Below are 19,570 nucleotides of genomic sequence, written 5' to 3' on the forward strand. Positions count from 1 at the left end.
TTCAAGCTACTAAAAGCACCTTTTGTACTTGAGGGAAAGCAGTCCAATTGTATAAGCCAAAACTTACCACAACAGAATTGAGATCCATATCTTGGGCACTGATAATACTAACTTTCTTAGACATTTTTTTAGACATTTATAATATTCAAGATTAAAGGAATGTTGCTAATAGGTGGGAGTTAACAGAACATCGATACCCAACATCAACAAAATCTGTTGACAGACTACACAATCTTTATAAACCATATTGTCATGGTTACAGGGGCTGGGACCAGTTTATCCTCATGTGGGTAGAACCAAAACTGTATATTCTATACTCTCTATGTCAGTGCTCATGGGCTGTTAAGAAATCATGCGTAGCAGCTGCTCAGGACAGACCTCACACCCCAGGCTATAACAGATAAGGAAAGAAGTTCAAGGTCAGGGGAGATGTTAACACCTTTCCCACCCAGCAGGAGTCCTCCTCCCTGTTAATGGGCCCATCCATGCCTCGCCCCATGACTCATACAGAGCTCCCCCCAGGAGCTATTTCTGTTTAATGGACCATCAAGGACCCACTGCATGACTCATAGACTGATACCAACCCATTGTGAGATGCTCCACCCAGGGGGAGGAGCCAAGTGCTCCCACCTGGATATAAACTGGGGTTCAGTACAGCACGGGGGGCCTTACCCACTGGATTTCCAGAGGACAAGAGCTACCAGATCTTTTCTACGAGACCACCGTTTCTTCTGGACTGCTACCACCACCCTAACTACAGAGTATCAGGTTGTATTCTGACTCTGTTTGTGGTTTTCCTTTGTATTATTGCTTTTATTTTTTTTTCTTATTAAATTGTATTTCTGACTTGGAGTCTCTCACTGGTTTGTTTTCAAACCACTACACATATAAAGGCAAAGAAAGATGTAAATATTTCAAGCTTGTTTTAATAATCTTTGCAAAATTTTTCTCATTTGAATTTTATTTTATTATTTCAAAGTGAAATACAGAAGTACAAGGTATACTGTCTCTGTGAAGAGTCTCTGGAACACACTAAGAAACATGATGAAAACTGTTAAGCTTAAGCTTTAAGCAACATTTAAATTGCACATACACAGAGTTTTAAAGAATGAATTTTATATGTGTGCTAGTAAAAATAGCTTTTGCTCTTTTTTTTTTTTTTCTTGTAAGATTAGCTATTGATGAAGTAGTAGAGGAAAACCATCACACAGTTTACAACTTATTCTGAAATTAGTTTTTCAGTTTTAACATAATAGATTTAACCAAAATGATCTTAAACCTGGACTATCTTTCACCATTGTCATGACTGCACTGTAAATACATCTAAAAGCACTTATTAATGATCAAGCTTTCCCTGTACAGTAAGCTAGGACAGGACATCCAGTATTACCAGGTAACAATATCCTGTTTAATAATATCCTGAAGTAATGACCCAAAGAACCAGCACATCCACTAGCTCTACTCTTACATTAAACCTAACCGGAAACAAAAAAATGTAGACGTGTTTCTGAAGGGCATCTTTTAAATAGCATTAATATGGAGGCATCCATGCATACATAAAAACTTCTGTTTTCTACAGAAAATTTGCAACTGTACCCTCACATATGCACAAATAAGTTTTTATCCTGAAAGCAGCTATGCAGTATGAATCGCCTACACTGGGCACATTCACAGCTCAGATATCCAAGCACATAAATGTCTCAGCTGGAGTATTATTCTAAGTGTTAGTCCTCACAACAGAAAAAAATCCAGTAGTTGGGTAAAACATAACAGTCAAAGCAACTGAAAAAGATGAGGAGAATGTAATCTACAGCAAGCATTTAACAGTAGAAACATTAAAGTTTTCTCTACCAACACAAAATTAAAAGACACTGGATACTAAATCAAGGAAAACCTGATGGAAGCAAAAGAAAAACCTACCATCAGTGGAACACCCAAATCTGATATCTCAGCCCTGACATTTTACCTGACAATTCTGCAACAACTGAAGGTTTCCTTACAAAGGTGTCAAGCATTTCCTTCCTCTCTGTTAAGGTTTAGCATCAGGGCTGACCACTAGACCTGTAACAGATGCTCTCTATTAACCCCTCTCTTTCCCCAAAGGGGAAGAGAAAGGGAATAAGGGTGAGAGACTTATGGATTAGAAAAGAAAGCTAAAACAGCTTTGATGAAAATAATAATCATAATAAAATGGAATATATACAAATATATACAAAACCAGTATTGGACCCAGCTCCCCTGATGGCAATTATGCCATCAGCACTACTGATGCTGTGGAGCAGGAACTGGTTCGGTCCCAGACTGATTCAGGAACAAACAGATCTGGGTCGAAGGCAGCAAGGACAGAGTCCTCCTCGGCTGCCAGACATTGTAGAACAGACCTTGACCCCCATGATCCCTCAGCTTTATACAGAATATGAGGCACATGGGATGGAGTCCCTTGTAGGTCGGTTTAGGGTCACCTCTCCTGGCTGCTCCTCCTCACAGGTGTGGCCTTTTACTTTCTGCACCCCTCAGTGTGGTACAGAGGACTGAGCAGTGACCTGGGTCTGCCCACCAGTCCTTGGTAGTAACTATAGACATTGAGTGTTACCACTGCTAGAGGCAGACACTGTGAAAATGTGCCATTAACTTCAGAAAGTGCAGCTACTTAGAAGAGACTGAGCTGAAAAGTACAAACACTGAACAGAATTAGTTCTGTTCTAACTCAAACCAGGACAGTCTCTTTAGTCAGAGTAAGTGGCAGAAGTGCCTTGTGAATTGAACTTCTTTTCCGGATGAGCCAAGCCAGTCTCTGCAATTAGAACGTCACAGGCTCTAGGTAAGGACAACTTACTGAACCAAGCCGAGTTTTTGCAAACTACAAGTGCAAGATGTTGAACAGCCACTGACCTCAATCAGATCAATGGCCTGAAGTGTCATCAGCATTCCTTAGGAAGTTCTCCATAACAATTAGAGCATCATTATCAGTATTGGGAAGACAATGCCAAAAGGTCTTATTAGAAGCTGCAATACATATTGCCCTCAATATATTCCTTTTAGAAGACACTTCTCCTACAGTCTGATAGAAAGCACAGTAACAAGGAAGGTAGAATCTGAAACAGAGAAGGTGATTTTGCTATACACTACCTAAATAGATCTGAGCTTTAATTACCCATTTGTGCTTCTAGACACTTAATGCTGAGCACTCAAATTAGCACCTGCGCGTCCAGTCAGAGATACAATGTATGGGCACAATTACAGTTACAACAGGAAAGGTAATTCTGCTACAAAAGTGCTCCTTCAAGCTTTAAATCATACAGGATATTGCTTGGTAAATCCTACTAATAGAGTTCAGTAGAAGCTCCAAATACATAATCCTTTCCCCTACTGAAATTTAAGACCATATACACTTTCTTCTACCTTATTTAAGAGTGAATTTATGAAAAAAAATTCCATCAAGTTCTAGCTAAAAGGAAATCCATGTTTTTCATATTTGTAACAGAAACCAGCTCATATCAAAATCTAGTCCAGGATGTTTGTGCCTTAGGTCTGTATTTGGATGATATTTACTTAAACATTCCATTCCTTTTACTGCCTTTGATTTATTCTATTCCTTCTTTTGCAGGCTAAGAATTTCAACAGGAGTTTAAATTGTCTTACATTGACAGCCTCACAAATGACATGTACAGCACGTGTCTGAGTTTGAGGCAATTTCTAATACAATAATTACTAAAATATTAAACTACTCCATTTCTAAAACTGTAAATATTTTCAGTAAGCCATAACCAGCAAACTTGTAATGATATATGTACCATGAGGAAATCTTTCGGCCACCCTGTTTACCTTGGCTATGAGGTGCTCAAAACCATATTGTAAGATAAATGACTTAATTTTAAATTTGTTTTAATTAATCAGATAAAGCACCATTGTAATTTCCACCAAAAATAAAATTTTCACTAAAAGTCAAAAAAAACACAAACTTCATGTAGAAGTCCTATCTTTGCGACTGCCTGATGCATAAGGATCGCTAAGGGACAGCTATACTACATAACAGCACACTCTCACTGGTCTTCATTCTACTGAAACCTCTATGAAATCTAATTGGTATAAATAAACAGAAAATGGATCTGTTCAAGAACTAAGTAAAAAAAATTATAAAACCCAACAAAATCCCCTCTAATGCAAGGGGGATTTAGAACGAAGAGAAGACTGAGCATGACTGAAGAAAGAAAATAACTTTCTTTTGGACTTAGACTAACCACATTTTATCTGATTCAATAACAATCTGGTCCAGCAGTGACAGACTCTGGTGTTTAGCAGTGCAGCTTGACAATATTAAAAAAATAAATATAATTATTATTAATTATGCTAATCCCATTTTCCATGACAGGTAAGAAAGAGGCAACATATTAAAATGAAAGGGATATCCTTTATGTGCATCCAGATTATCCACACAATCAAACCTACCTTACCATCAAACTAACAAAACTCCTACTGCTTGGCAATGCTTTGAGTTTTCTCCAGGAAGCAAGTAGGAAATTCTTATCAGGACCAAAAAATTAAGGAGTATAATGAGCTACTAATAAGTCAGTTCAGCTTTACTGAGCTATGAGACATAACTTAAAGAAGCTGTAAACGTAAGTTTACCTTCAGATTTTGAATACACATAGTAGAACTGATACATAATGCTACACAAACAATCCCATATTTCAGAAAACCCAACCGATGAGTTTGACTATCAGGCAATTACTTTATCCACAAGAATTTGTATTAGATAGAGCAACAGAGTTATGCAGATATTTCCGAGGCTCAAAATAGCTTTTCTATGTCCAAAGTCTTGAGCAACAAAATTAACAATGCAAGCAAGTGACAACTTGCTTTCATGTTAAAAAATTAGCTTTGAACAGCATGCAATAAGTGTGGCACCCACCAGAATAGTATGATGGTCTCTTTAATTGGCCTTTCAGAAAACCTCCATGGAGCTTTTCATGAATCCTGCTCCACAAAAGAATCATGAAGACTATTGTGATGTTGCAGCAGCCAATGCAAACACTATCATGAAGAAAACTTGACATTTCTTTTATCCTTTTCCCTTTGTCACCACTTCTCAGAAACACTGGATATATCTCCTAGTCAGATGATATTATTCCTTTAGTACCCTCCAAACTGTGAACTACCAAGACCATTCCTTATAGACAGAGAAAAAACGTGATTAAGTGTTACAGGGTATGTCACACAACTAACGCGTTTCTCGGCACGTGTCAGAAATTCCCTAATAAAAATTCTAAAATATATTTCATCCTGTTATCTTCCTCACTGCACAGCACCCAGTACTGTTTGAGAAATCTTCTTTAATGTCTGCAGTCTACAGACTATAACAATGTTAGTACCCAGGTTTCATCCATATAACTCTCTCTTTAAACTTAGAGCTCTCAGAAAACATTCACCGATTCTTCCAGTTCAGACAATGACTGCTATTTTTATTCTTTGGATTGGGTCATGAATGAACACTTGCCACTGTGATGAAATTGCATTAGATGGACACGTTGAATCAGTTGAAATCAGTCACTTCTTCCTTTGTTTGCCACTACAATAGGTGTCAGAGAAGCTTTCCCCTATTTTAATACAGGATCAAGATCAATTTAAATGGCTGCATGCTACAAACACACTCAGCATCATGTTCTTTATTGTTAGAGAGATTGAAGTCCTTTAAATTATTGATCAAAAATGAAGACCAAGAAATGAAATGTATGATATAGTCAATAATAACAGCCAATTCAAATAACAAAATAATTCCATAACAGTTGATACAAAATCCCTCGAGTTCTACTTAAAAATGGAAAAACAAGTTATACTTTTGTCAAAATCACATTTTATTCTCCCACCTCATTTCACTGATTCATGTTTTGGGTCAGACTTTACACATGGAAAAGGAAAAGGAAAAGACTATGCAGAAGTTGTTCAGGCCTGATCTCTTATATTTAGCTGGGCATTTTGTTTCCTTTCCTATCATACAGACATGTTTTGTCTGAAGCGTTACAGCCAGGCAGGTTTTATCAGCTGGGCTATAAGGGAGAACATTACACCATATACTCTGGGGCTTGCTGAGTTTGTGTCAGAGTTCTGGGTTCTTTTAGGTCATCCTGTCCCAAATCAGTTATATTATTCTTTCTTCTTAATATCAGTGTAAACAAAAAAACGGCTGTCAGGCTGAATTTATTCTGAAATTTGTTATTTGCTCATGGAATCATAATAGAGTTCAGGTTGGAAAGGACCTCTGGAGATCACCCAGTCCAACCTCCCTGCTCAAAGCAGCATCAGTCAGATTAAGTTGCTCAGTTCAGTTGGATTTTGGATATCTTCACTGTTACCAGTCTCTTTGGGCAATCTGTTCCAGCGTCTGACCCCCAAGACAGAAAACACAGTATTCACAGCACTCATATATTCAAAACACAATCAAACCAAAGAAAAGGCAATAAAAAAATAAAGCTAGGATTTTTCTCATCTTAAGGCAAGATAAGACATTAAAATGTCTTTTCAAAAACTGATCCTTAGTAATCTGTGCATACTTTGAGAGAAACGTCTTACTAAATCACAGCGCTTTTATGCAATTTTTCCTTGCCCATTTGTGTAATAATACAACCATTAGGGAACAGTTTTTGTTCCAGTTGCTAGGAACAGCAATTCCTCTCTCTGTTCAGAGGGTAATGGTTTTTTAATTTTTTCTATTCTATGAAGTTGAAACCAAGACAAAGACAAATATTATAACAAACATAAGTCCTGTAGAAACCAACCATAAAGAACCTGACCTGAAACAGAACACACATTAAAATTCAAGAATGATGCCCAGCTAGAATCACAGAGTTTTCAACTTTGAAATGAGCAGAGATTTGTATAGCTAAAAAATACTTGATTAAGATTTATATTATGATTTTTTTAGTCTTTGGCAGTATTTCTGCATATGCTTTCGGATTTGTAAATCTATTATAGGATTTGCAATGCAACTTTTCATCTTACAAAGTGAATGAGAGATGTAACTAAATTCTATCTTAAAGCACTGATTTCTAAGCCAGGGCTTCAGAGTTCAGAACTACAGGTCCACTGTATAAATCAGAAGATAAATCCAGACTCTAGAAACACAGATGTGTTTCATCTAACAAGGCAAAATTGCCAGAAACTCAATAAATAAAAACAAAGCTGTAACTTCTAGAAAAATACCATTGAGCAGCTCAGGACTTCTGCTCCTCCCTAAGTGTTTGACACATGCTTCATTTTGTTGTTTTCATATGTTGTACTAACAAACAAAAATTATTTAAAAAGCACGTGTAACGCCTAACAGGAACGAAACTTACTTAATATCCATGGATGTTTTCCTCATTTGCATTGTTTGGGGATTTTATGTTATTATTTTTTGTCAGACAGCAGTCAAGCTGCACTTTTACGTTTCCTCTGGTATCCTGAAGCTCACAAGGTAACAGTCGCACTCAAAAAACCACAATGCTAACATTAAAAAGAGATAAGAGCACTGAAAGACCTAAGGCTTACAAACCTAATATGAATCCAAAGTAAAATTATCCAAACACAGTAGCAGTCATTTGATACCGACATTTTTGGTATTACTGAATTTCTTGCCTTCTCCCACACCCTTTTTTAAAAAAATGAAAAATACTTTTATGAAATTATCTACATAACCCTTATAAACTCTCCTTAAGGCCAAGTCACCTAACTTTAACTCAAGAAATATTCCTCTTGTACTAACTTTGCAAAGCCTATATTCTCTCTTTCTGGAAAATTTTTAAAACATTCCTGGACAGTCCACCCCAGATGACATAGCTATTTTTTCAATGGGTTAGCAGAACATAATACCACTGCCCAGAGAAATATTTTGCCTCTCACCAGCAAAAGGCAAAGTCAAACCTAATACAGCAATTTTGGGTGCGAGCAGAAGTAACTGACAAGGGCAGTGATTCACGGTTTTACCTCACCTTTTACACTTCATTTGCTACTACAAAACCAAAATGTTTTTGTAAATGGATTTTCTACTGTGCAAAAATGACTATTGCCAAAGCTTTAACTGCTGAAGGCTTGGCAATGTGTGGTTCAGCTCTCTGAGCATGCAAAACACTGCTGACAATCCCTTGCAGCCCTGGATTTGAGTATGCTTGGTAGAAATTGCAGTGGATTAGCTGAAAGACTGCTGGTGCTTGGAAATCAAGGAAAAAACCCACAACACTCAGGCATTTTAAAACGTGAGTAGGCCAGCTGTTCTAAAATTAGTCTCCCTGTTATGAGCACCATACCAGAAAGGAATAGATTGTCACCACGTGTCAGCTTTAGTTGACATCTGTTATAAGAAAAAATCTACCTCCCAAGTGGGCAAGACAAGCATTTGTTCATTAAGTATTTTGTAAAGGGTGGTCCCTCCAGCACAATATTTTAAATAAATACACAAATCATTACATTGCTATTCTAAAAGCCTTGTGACTTCAACGAGGTTTTAAATACCCAAGAGGCTTCACTCTTTCTTCTCTAACTCAACGGACCCACCTGTCAGCTATGTAAAATTAGCATAAGAGAGGTTTTGGAAGTTAGAGGCATTTTATGCATATTCTTGTCCTAATTGAAACAGTTATCAAAGATTTAAAGGTTTATTCAATTCTCATAGCTTCATTTGGCACATGAAAAACACGTGGGATAACAAAATCATCTGGCAACAAACTGACTGTTTCTCACTCTGGCACTGTACCCATCAGGCAGCAAGTATTGACTGGCATCACTGCACACAGGACTACCCTAAGAGCACTGAAGAAAAAAGTTGTTTAAGTCAGAGAAGAGGTCGAGAGATGTGGAATTGTTTATTCTTGAGCAAAGAAGACTTGCAGAGATCTTATAAATGTGTGCAAATATTTGATGGGAGTTGGAAGAAGGTGGAACAAGTTTCTTCTCCAGTGATGCAGGAGAGGCCATGGGCACAAACTGAAACACAAGAAATTCCCTTTAAACATAAAGAAAGCTATTTTATGGTGAAAGAGGTCAAGCTCTAGAAGAGGTTGCCCAGAGAGCTTGTGGCATTTCCATGCTTGGAGGTGGCCAAATGTGCACTGTACAATATTCTGGGCAATCTGCTCTAGTTGACACTGCTTTGACTGGCAGCTTGTCCTTCAAAAATCTTCACATGTCCCTCCCAAGCTCAACTATTCTGTGATTCTTTTCTCCTGTGCTAAGAGCTGATTCCTTTACTGACATCAGTATCAGAGACATCCCAGGCACTCCATGACATACCATGCTTTGGGACGAGCTGTCACTCAAATCACGCCCCTAAAATGCTTAGATGTTTTTGACCACATTTAACACACACAAAGTTTAACCTGTCATGTTATAAACTTCCTCTAACACTCCTGTTATCCTTCACCAACCAAGCCATCACAACATCTCCTCTTCCCTCTTCACCCATCCCTCCTGCTTTCTCTGTCCCCCTGTGCAGAGCATTCCTGTCTCCAAAGGGAAGGAAAACAGTGCAAGTCTGAAAAAGTCCTGGAAAGTACACACATAATGCCGCTGAAAATTGGCCAAACCTGAACCGTGATGAATTACTTCTGCCTTTCAGTGTTCTGCAGAACAGTACGACATAGCGTGATAGGACACATTTATGTAACAAAAAAGTATTTTCCACACCCCCGTTTTAAGATGATTAGGTTTTCTTCTGCTGGAGTTGCTACCTGTCTGAACACAGGAAGAGGTGCTATTATCTTTTTTATGCCATTGCTGAACACAGTAAGCAGTGGGCTGCAACGGAGATCAAGTCAAACTAAAGATGGTTTGGTTTATTCTGGCTTTCAGTATTTGAACTGCATTAGAAAAAATTCAGTTATAAAACTAATTACATCTTTAATTGCTTAAACCATCAGCCAGCTGACTTGATGGTGCTCTTGATACTGTGCAGGTGCACTTTGCAGGTGTAAACTCTGTACTCATATTTATGAGTTATGTTTTAGCATCCCAACTTGTGGACAGAGTGCTTGTAGGAGAAAATACCATTACACTAGAGGCAGTAATAACCAATGCTTTCTTAATAAAAGAAAGTAAGCTTCCTTAGTAAAAACAGTTTCTTTAATTGCACATATATAGCTACTATCTGCTTTATCTTCCTGTGTGGCGTACTGAAACCGCTTTACAGTCCTTCTAGTTCTGACATTTTTCCTTTTAGCTTCTACAGGGCCAAAATGATTGGTTGAATCTGACCAGAATTTGTACTTTGAGACATTTTATTACTTGCACTTACAGAAGCAGTAGTAGCTACTACTACCTATCTAGCAGAAATGCCTGCGTTTTACTTCTGAGGTGTCATCTTGCTGTGCACTTGAGTAAAACACAGTCATCTCCAGAACAGGTATTTGCTTTGTACATACAAAATAGATCAGGAAAAAGGCACAAGTAATAGTGAATCAAGGCCATTATGTTCAAAATGTTCAAACACTTAACCAGTTTCTCCCTTACATGTATTTCTAGCTTAAATAGGAGGGAAAAAATCAATTAAAAAAAATTAAATTGGAAATTAATGGCTTTTTAAAATCCCTACAAAATTAAACACAAAATTCACAAACATATTCTGCCTCCCAGCATTTCTTTAAATGAATTTAACTCTTCATTGAAAAATAAACAGCCCATTTTAAATCAATGCTGCCTGAACAGTCATATTAAGAAAGAATCTTTTAAATTTTGAAAGTATCCTCTTTTCAAAATGTACAATGTATACTTGAAACAGGAGATGGTGATAATTGGACTTAACTGCTGGAAACACAGGAAAAATAGGTCTAGGACACCAAGGTGGTTTTACTGTAATACTGGAACCAGAGTTTTGGAGCCTTCAAAAAGAAGTCCACTCAAAAAAGGACTTAGAACCTACTGTTCCAAGCCCTTTCTGGAGCCCCAAACACCAGCAATGCTATTGTTGCCTGCCTGCAGTGGGGCGATGTCATCACCAATTTGATATCCATCTAAGCAAGTGTTTCAGCTGCAGTGAAGAAAGAAATGTGTTTACAGGCTGCAATTAGCAAAAACCCATAAGGCACTGTATTGGTTTGCTGTTGCTATGCATATTTCTACTATAAACTGAGATTTCAAGTACAAGTACTTGCTAAACTTTCCTGCAGGATGAAAGAATCTCAAGTAATATGAGCATAGGTGTGTTCTGAAAGAAAACCACCCTCATCTGAAACAATGAAGCCACAGGAAAAGGCTATGAAAGACCCAGGAATAGGAGAAACCCCAGTAATGCACTAAGTAGCAAATGGCTGGCAACAGAGTAAGTGGTCCACACCCTTGGCCTCTAGCTGACAATCAGTTCAGAGCTTAGCTAGTTTTTAAAATGGATCATCGTATATTTCTACGGGGGCAAACACACAACTATACACCCCTCTACCTTTACAATGAAAAGTAATTCCTTCCCTCATCTGCACACACCAATCTACAAAAATATTTCCTCAATATCCCGTCTTGGGTCTCTCCTGTTTCTTAACACCCCCAGGAGTTGTACATGGGAGTGCAAGGCTGCCCTCCTAAAACTGCCCACTGCTACAAAAGCAGCCGCCACATCCTGGATTCCCAGCCCACACAAAGACAACTGATTTCAAGCAGAGGGTGCAGGCACCACTGCCTTTGCAGGAGCAGAGTCCAGGACACCAGCCAGACTCACTGCCACACGTTTGCTGTTCTGTGAGCACGTCACACATCAGCTCACTCACACAAATCATGCTGAGCTGAAACGTGTCAGTACAGCTATGGCAGGATTGCTTGCAGTCCTGACTGCACGAAAGATTTAAATATGCTAAACACACTCAAGAGTTGAGTAGCTGCAAAAAATTAATCTGGACATCATTTAAAATGCTATTTTTGCTGGATGAGAGACAGAGTGGCTTCACTGGAAAATGTTCTGTAGGGAGTCAAGGCTGCTCAGTGGTTGGAAATTGTCTGAAATGTTAAAAATACTAAGGAGTCCTCTCCAACTTTCAAAACATCAGGAAGTATTTAGGCAGAATGATTTCCACTCAACTAATTCTGCAGCATAGGAAGCAGTGATTTGTCGTTTTTCAGACTGGGGGTTTATCACTTGGAAATTCCACCACTCTTTTAAATTCACATTTCTCAATGACTTTCTGTCTGAAAATAAATAAACTGTATGGTTCAGTATGGCATTTACAAGAGTCAAATGATACAAACATTTTAGTTATCTATTGCAGTACCATTCCCCATCTAATGCTTTAATTGGTAAAACTCACTGCATTTTCAATTCCAATTTGTTTCCTCCTCCCAAGGTAAAATTACCATCAGCTTAACAGAAGATAAAATGACATCTGATATGGAATACAGAGGTCCACACACTCAAACCTGTGAGCCTAAAATATCTTGATGTCCAACTGATGTTGTCACTTTTAAAAACATGCAACACCAACTGAAAGTCCCAAAACTCAACTTTGGTACTTAAACACAAATTTAGTTGCTTTATTGTATCCTGCAAAATCTGAAGAGCCAGATCATGAGTTCACACACCTCTTGAAGCCTTCGTGCTAGGCGTAAAATTGTTACTTACTGTCCTGACTATTAAAAAGCCAGTATTTCCCAAGGATTTCTCTATTGCATTAGCACAGGTTTGTTTGTTGTTGTTTGTTTTTTTGTGGTTTTTTTTTTTGTTTGTTTGTTTGTTTTGTTTGTTTTTTTTAACACAGAAAATAACATGGTTTATCAGATCCGGCAGAGTAGCTGGCAATGGCAAAGTGTCTGGGTTTTTTTATGGCAACCACTACAATTATGTCATAAGTAAAAAAAAATATAATCAAAAGAAGGATATGTAAACATATACATGCACATCCTTAAATTAAAATATGGCACTGCAAGCTTTTCTGTCTCCCCAGTTTCAGTTTGCCCTTGAAAAAAATAAAGCAAAACAAAAAAAAACCCCAGAAGTCTGAATGCAGACAGTCATTTTACACCACGTTATCTCCATATTTAATTTATCTGATGTTATTAGCAGAAAGTAAACACAAATTTTGAAAAAAAATTTAAAAAAAAATAATTGAGATTATTCCCAGTATCATTTTCACAGCCATAAAGGCAAGCACAGAAAAAAACTATCCTTGTAACCATGTTCTGTTCTTTAAAAGAACAGACAAACCAGGGCTGAGGACATCTTGTAAAAAGTCATGATGATTTATAACAAAGCGTTTTAGAACATATGTTGCATATTCATGGTTAAGACTGTTACACAACATTCTATTTTCTCGTCAGCTTGTGCTCAGTTGGTTGCTTCAGAGGAGCAAAATATCACGAGGTAAAGGACAGTGAGGACAAACTCAGATGTGAGGCAGGAAGCACATGAACATACAGAGTCACAGGGCTGACTGAGCACAAAGTAGATGAAAGTTTCCATCAGAGCATGTACTTGCCCACATTCCAGGGAACAGCAGGAGATCCCTGTGTTCACTGCAGAAGAACTGCCTAAGCTCAATTAAAGAATGACACAAGACTAAAGAGATAAATGCTACAGGCTTTTTATGATCCATATTTGGTGTTAACTTCTGCTGCAATTTATCAAAACATGGAGAACACAGAGGGGTGGATTATCCTTGGCCAGCTTCCAGACACCTACCCAGCTGCACTCTCAATTCCCCTACTCTTAAGGATTGGGGGAGAAAATAGGGTGGAAAAGCTCATCGGTCAAGATGAAGAGATCATTTATCAATTACCACCATAGGTAAAAGAGTTGCCAATTAAACCAGATTTGGATAGTAAAAAACACTATCAAAAAGATTAAAACAGCACCTTCACCCTGCCTCCTTCCAGGCTCAGTTTCACTGCCCTGCCTGTCCAGCATTCTATCTTACATTAGTTTTCAGAGCCACCATTGACTTCACTGACGGGTTCAGCTGCAGAGGATTAACACCTCACTGATTCCTCATCTTCCTTGGCCCCCACTCTGAAGTCAGATCTTAGCAGTGCTTGAGGAATGCTCAGGCCAATTCCTCTGTCTGCATAATGTTCCCTACTCAAAATTCTAGGGACAGTGTGCATTTCCTCTGTGTTACTGATTTTTCACCCAAATCCCTGTCCTGTGGCTCACGTGACTAGCTGTTAACAACAACCTGAAGCACAGTCTACTTCCAACTATACCACTTCCCCTTACTGTTAGGATGGTGCGTAACATTCCCTAAAACAATATTACACTTGAAACACAATCTTATGCTATCAGCTGGAATTTTACAGCTGTTATATTTCAGCATTTTTAAGCTCACAGTATCTTCTATGATGCTGCCTGAATTCTTCATGAAACAACTTCTGTTCCACCACTGCATAGATAGGGATTCTATTATGAGGTATCTTATCTCAGGGCTTCTTAGTGCTTATCACAATCACAGTTTTCTATTTACATATTAGGACTGACAAATAGGTTCTATCCCTATTTTTGTTTACTGAGCCATTTCCTGTGTGGAAACAAGCATGATTTAAATTGGCTCTGAAGTCTAGCAATGGAGAAATCTTGTATGTGTCTGCCATATAAAGTTAGGAAGTGCAGCATTCAAAAAGTCAAAACTGAAAAAAAAAAAGGGGGAAGTCACTCAAGTTTTATGCTATTGTTCTAAACTTTACTTTCAGGATAATTTTTGCCACATAAGTCTCTTATCTCCCTCTTAAACTTCTTAATCCCATATGTTTAATTCCTTCAGTTCCACCGACTGGATCTGTTCCATTTCAAAAGCACGAAGACAGGAGTAAGATCTCTGAAAATGGAGGGTACTAGTCTTTGGGAAGCAGAATCAGGAAGACAGAGCTGATGCTCACAAAGGCCCATGTGATTGTTCCAGGACTGTTAGGACATAGGATTGGCAAAGTCTTAAGAACAGAAGAATTAAACTATCAAAGAAAGCTGCAGACACTATTACATAAGTGCTGTTCACTTCCCTTTACACATTGTTATTTCTTCCCCTTTATTAGACAGAGGAAAAAAAAATCATTTCACTCTTAGGTAGTAGGCATCTCAAACCCATCCTCAAGCTATTTCTGTGCATTCTAAAATAATTCAGATGCAGAAGCACAGAATTTAATCTTCATGAAACAAAGAATTTGAGCTAAACCCTCATGAGAACTCCAAAGTTGCCTCTGAACACAAACCCCATCTGAAAATGCTGTCAGCTTTGAGAAGAGATCTGTAAATGGTATCATTTCATGAAGATTTTTTTTCTGTAAAAAAAAACCTGAAGCAGTCCAATACTCTGACACCACTAAGAAATTTGTTTTTAGACTAAAAGAATGTGAGAAGCCTAGGCAGCAGCAAGAAAATACATGTTTCCTACCTTTTATTCACCTAGTACAAGACTAACTTTGGATCACTCATCTTCCTAGGAATTTCCCAGTAAAAGAGAATGGTGGTAGGAGCAGTCCCTGAGGTTGTAATAGTAACTGTTCTTTTGGCAATGTGTGAAGTGCAGATGGCATTAAAGATATGCCAGTAACTTAAGCAGGAGCTTCCAATAAAGTCTTTTGTACTGCATGCTGTACTCTGGGAATCAAGGTGATAGGGGCAACCCTGGGTATCTGGCACTTTTAATCTACACATAGGCAGTTTAACTACCTTATATGCAAGCACATCCCTCAGGCAAAAGTCTGTGCTCCAGACATATTTCTGTTTCTCCCGGGCATAAGTTACCTCATATCAAATTGATTCACAGTCTCGAGAGAAGAAAATCATGATCAGAAAAAGAGAAAATAATTCTGTCTTATCTACCTTCCACTGACAGAACCATAAAAAAGAACTTCCTCAAGAATCACAGAATCATAGAATTACTATGGTTGGAAAGGACCCCCAGGACCATCAAGTCCAACCTCCACCCCAACATTTCCCCAACCACTAGACCACAGCCTCAAGTGCTACATCTACTCATTTTCTGAACACCTCCAGGGATGATGACTCCACCACCTCCCTGGGCAGCCCGTTCCAGTGCCTAACCACTCTCTCAGTGAAGAAATTCTTCCTAATATCCAACTGAAACCTCCCCAGCACAACTTGAGGCCATTTCCTCTCATCCTATCATCAGTAATTTGGGAGAATAGACCAACATCAGCCTCATTACAACCTCCTTTTAGATAGTTGTAGAGAGCAATAAGGTCACCTCTCACTCTCCTCTTGACTAAACAACCCCCCAGTTCCCTCAGCTGATCTCCATAGGGCATGTATTCCAGCCCTCTCACCAGCTCCTTCTCTGGACCCATTCCAGCACCTCAGTGTGCTTCTTACCCTGTGGTGCCCAAAACTGGACACAGGACTCAAGATGCTGTCTCATGAGTGCCGAGTACGGGGGCACGGTCATGTGTTCCTCTGAGATCTGTCCAGCTCACCTTCGCATTAAATGACCCAAATACAAACGATTTTAGGAACATGACAGCCTCTTCCTGCTTATGAATGTTGCTCAGAGATTTAAACCCACAAACAAGCCACGCTAAGGGTTCTAATAGAAACCAGCAATGTACTTATATCACCATCTTCCATATAATGGAGCTTATTTTTCTCAAACTGGAGACTGGAACACACACTGCCAATGAGACCACTTGCTGACGAAATACCAGCACATAAAGTTGAGACACCAAAATGGCATCTTCATGTTGGTGTATCTGTTTTAATTAGCTCTACTTTTCATGTAGGGTAAATAAAACATTAAGGAGTCAGCCAGACAAACTGTTTTTCAAATAGCTCCATGAAATGAGCAAGAACCAAGCTTAAAGAGTGTTATATTTACCTCTGTAGCTCCCAGGGCACTTTTAAGAACACTAGGTCAGGTACACTGAGACACTCAGAAAATGTGCAATTTCTTTCCCACTGAGCTGTCAAAGCATTCATGCTGTGAATAGCTAACACCCTTCTTTGACAAGCAGGCAAATATTTCTATTTTCTGCCATTCTAGTCATGAAGTATCTCAGCGTTGCCTAAGTTGATTTAGTGCCAATTCAAGTCAGACTTTAGATGTCTGAGCTAGTAACCGGACCAAATATTCTTGATGAAGCCTTGTCACAAACTCATAGACTGCTGCTTAATACATTTCCAAATAGTTAGATAGTAAAAAAGGTTGTAAAGCTGAAAAGGCAGCAGAGAAGCAGAACATGCACTCACTGAACTGCCAGAATGGAGATTTAAGTACTACATCAAGTCAAATATGCTGCTGCTTCAATTCATTGTTAACATGGCTTTAAAAAAACCCTTACACTTATAAAAGTCTACGTCTTTCTTTAAAATGTTGGGGGGTTTGTGTTGGGTTTTTTTGTTTGTTTGTTTGTTTTGTTTTGTTTGTTTGTTTTTAGCATACTTAGAAAATAAATGTATTTAGAAAAGCATAATTGATAACCACGTCTATCCGTGCAGAACTGAGACAAGGCTCAACGAACACATCTTATTCAAGTGCTAATTGCACGCATATACTATAAACATTAATTGTCCTTGAATCTTTTCAAATACAAATTTCTGATTACATTGCACTTACACCTACTGACCAGAAGTTTCCATGACCAATGGAAAGTGGGAGACAGAATGAAGGGAAGAACAGTTCTTTCAGTGGGGACAAAACCTGTGGAACCTGCTCAGAAACCACTGATCAGTACTTCACAGCTCTTTTTTCATGGGGTAAGAATAAACAGGTGGGAATAATCTTTCAGTGTGTGAATACACAAATGCTAAAAGCAAGAAAAAAAAATTATTTAGAGTACAGACTTTGTGCCAAAATTTTAAAGCACTTTTGAGATCAGGTTCCATCCTTTGAGCCTTGGTGCATTACAGAGTGTTCCCTTACTCAGAGTTTCTATTTCAGGCAGGATTTGCTTTAGAGTTTTAACTCCCATACTTACAATCTACAGAGAATTAAAATGTCTATTAATTGAATACGTCTTGAACAGTACTTACCAATACTGGCATAACCAGGCGTTGATGGATCTCCTCCACTGTTCAAGGAAACCATAAAAGCTTTATCAGCAAGTTCTGTAGTCTTTGGTAAATCACAAGGATCAACATAAAGAAGAACACCACCAAATCCTGCATCTTCTAACAGAGAAAGCTGAGGGAACAAAACAACATAGGTGACTGTTAATAAGGTGTTCTGACATCATTTTTGTTATTTTAATTACTGTTGAGACAGAGGCTTTATTGTGCATCAGGCTCTCGGCACACTATGCTCTGTACAGAGCAAATAAGGACAGGTGCAGTTCCAGACTGCTTGTGATATAAACCCGGCAGCTATTCTTTGAATAATACCCCCCGAAAACGAATTCAAAGTCATGTTTCCCAGTTCATGTCAGAAATTACTTTCAAAACCTACCCACAACAAGAATTCTTACTTCTAAACTGTATGTAGCACATTGAGAAAACACAGTGCTAACACTCACTACTACAATTGCATTTGAGATGTGCAGCTCTTCCATCTTCACCTTTTCTACTGTGACAGCCATATTCAGATGAGGTACTGGCCAGGATTCACTAACAGACACAAAGAGGTAAGAGTGGAGCCACCTTTCCCTCTACTCATTGGACACATGCTAGACTTACAACCCTAACACATTTTCATGTGATATAAATACCACCTTGAAAATGCCTTAGTTTTGAAACTAATCTTATTAAAACACCTTGAATAGATCTTCCATATATCCCATATTATGAGCAGTATGATGTTCCTGCTTAGTTCACTTCTTCAAGGACATACATTAAATGTGTATAGCACATACTAAATGTTTGATTAGACCTGTATCAGTCTTGCACAGGATTTCTGGACACAGTTACTCTTCAGTAAAGTGAGAAAACAAAAGGAGTCTACAGATTTTCAAAAACAAACAAACAACCCACCCCACCCAAACCCCTTGCTTACCCAAATCTTGCAGTCTGCCTCCTGTCAGACAGACAGCTTTTTTTTCTGTCACATTACAACATCACAGCTTGAGCTGCGATGTTAATGAATCTAAGATCTGGGGCAGCAAATCAGGCACACTTGCCCAAAAGTCAAGGAAAAAAGCATCCAAGCACTGTAACTTTCAGCAGCCTATAGATTAATTTGACTGAAAAACCTCAGGTTTTCCTTTTCACAGAGAACTGAAAAATAAGGGGATTTTATTCTGAATCAGATGAAAGTAAACTGCAATGTGGTAAAAACACCCATGAAATGAGATGACCTTTCTGTGTAAGGCTTTGCGTATCTGGAAGTGACTGAAGACTACAACAATGACATCAAACTAAATATTAACTTTTCAAAGAGAAGGAATTCTGGTATTCAAGGATTATCTTACTATTTACTATGCTCTGTGGATGACTTTCGCAATAGCTCCAAATGGTCTGAAGAAAGACTGAAAGTACATGATATTTCTGGACTATATAGCTCTGATTCTGTAGGAACCTGAGAACTTGTCATAATACCTCCATTTCTCCATTCCGCTGTCATCCTCCTGTGTTTTAGACCCTTCTTTTTTTTTTTTTTTCCTGTGTGTATACACACATATAAAAAATATAATGCATATAATAAAAATATAAATACATATTTATGTATACATATATTGGTATATTTAT

General features: G+C 38.3%; 1 protein-coding gene across 1 annotated transcript in view; it reads right to left on the reverse strand.

The window, feature by feature from the left end:
• The window catches only part of NAALADL2 (N-acetylated alpha-linked acidic dipeptidase-like 2), a gene marked incomplete at its 5' end in the record, with an annotated part of 171,305 nt that extends 153,231 nt beyond the window's left edge, over positions 1-18,074 (reverse strand). Inside the window, one exon of the mRNA XM_008947550.1 lies at positions 17,924-18,074. Coding sequence (XP_008945798.1) covers positions 17,924-18,074 — 151 coding nt within the window. The remainder of the gene's footprint in view (positions 1-17,923) is intronic.
• Positions 18,075-19,570: the final 1,496 nt, after the last annotated feature.

Source organism: Merops nubicus, unplaced genomic scaffold (genome assembly GCF_000691845.1).
Source record: "Merops nubicus isolate BGI_N331 unplaced genomic scaffold, ASM69184v1 scaffold589, whole genome shotgun sequence".
Taxonomy (NCBI): Eukaryota; Metazoa; Chordata; class Aves; order Coraciiformes; family Meropidae; genus Merops; species Merops nubicus.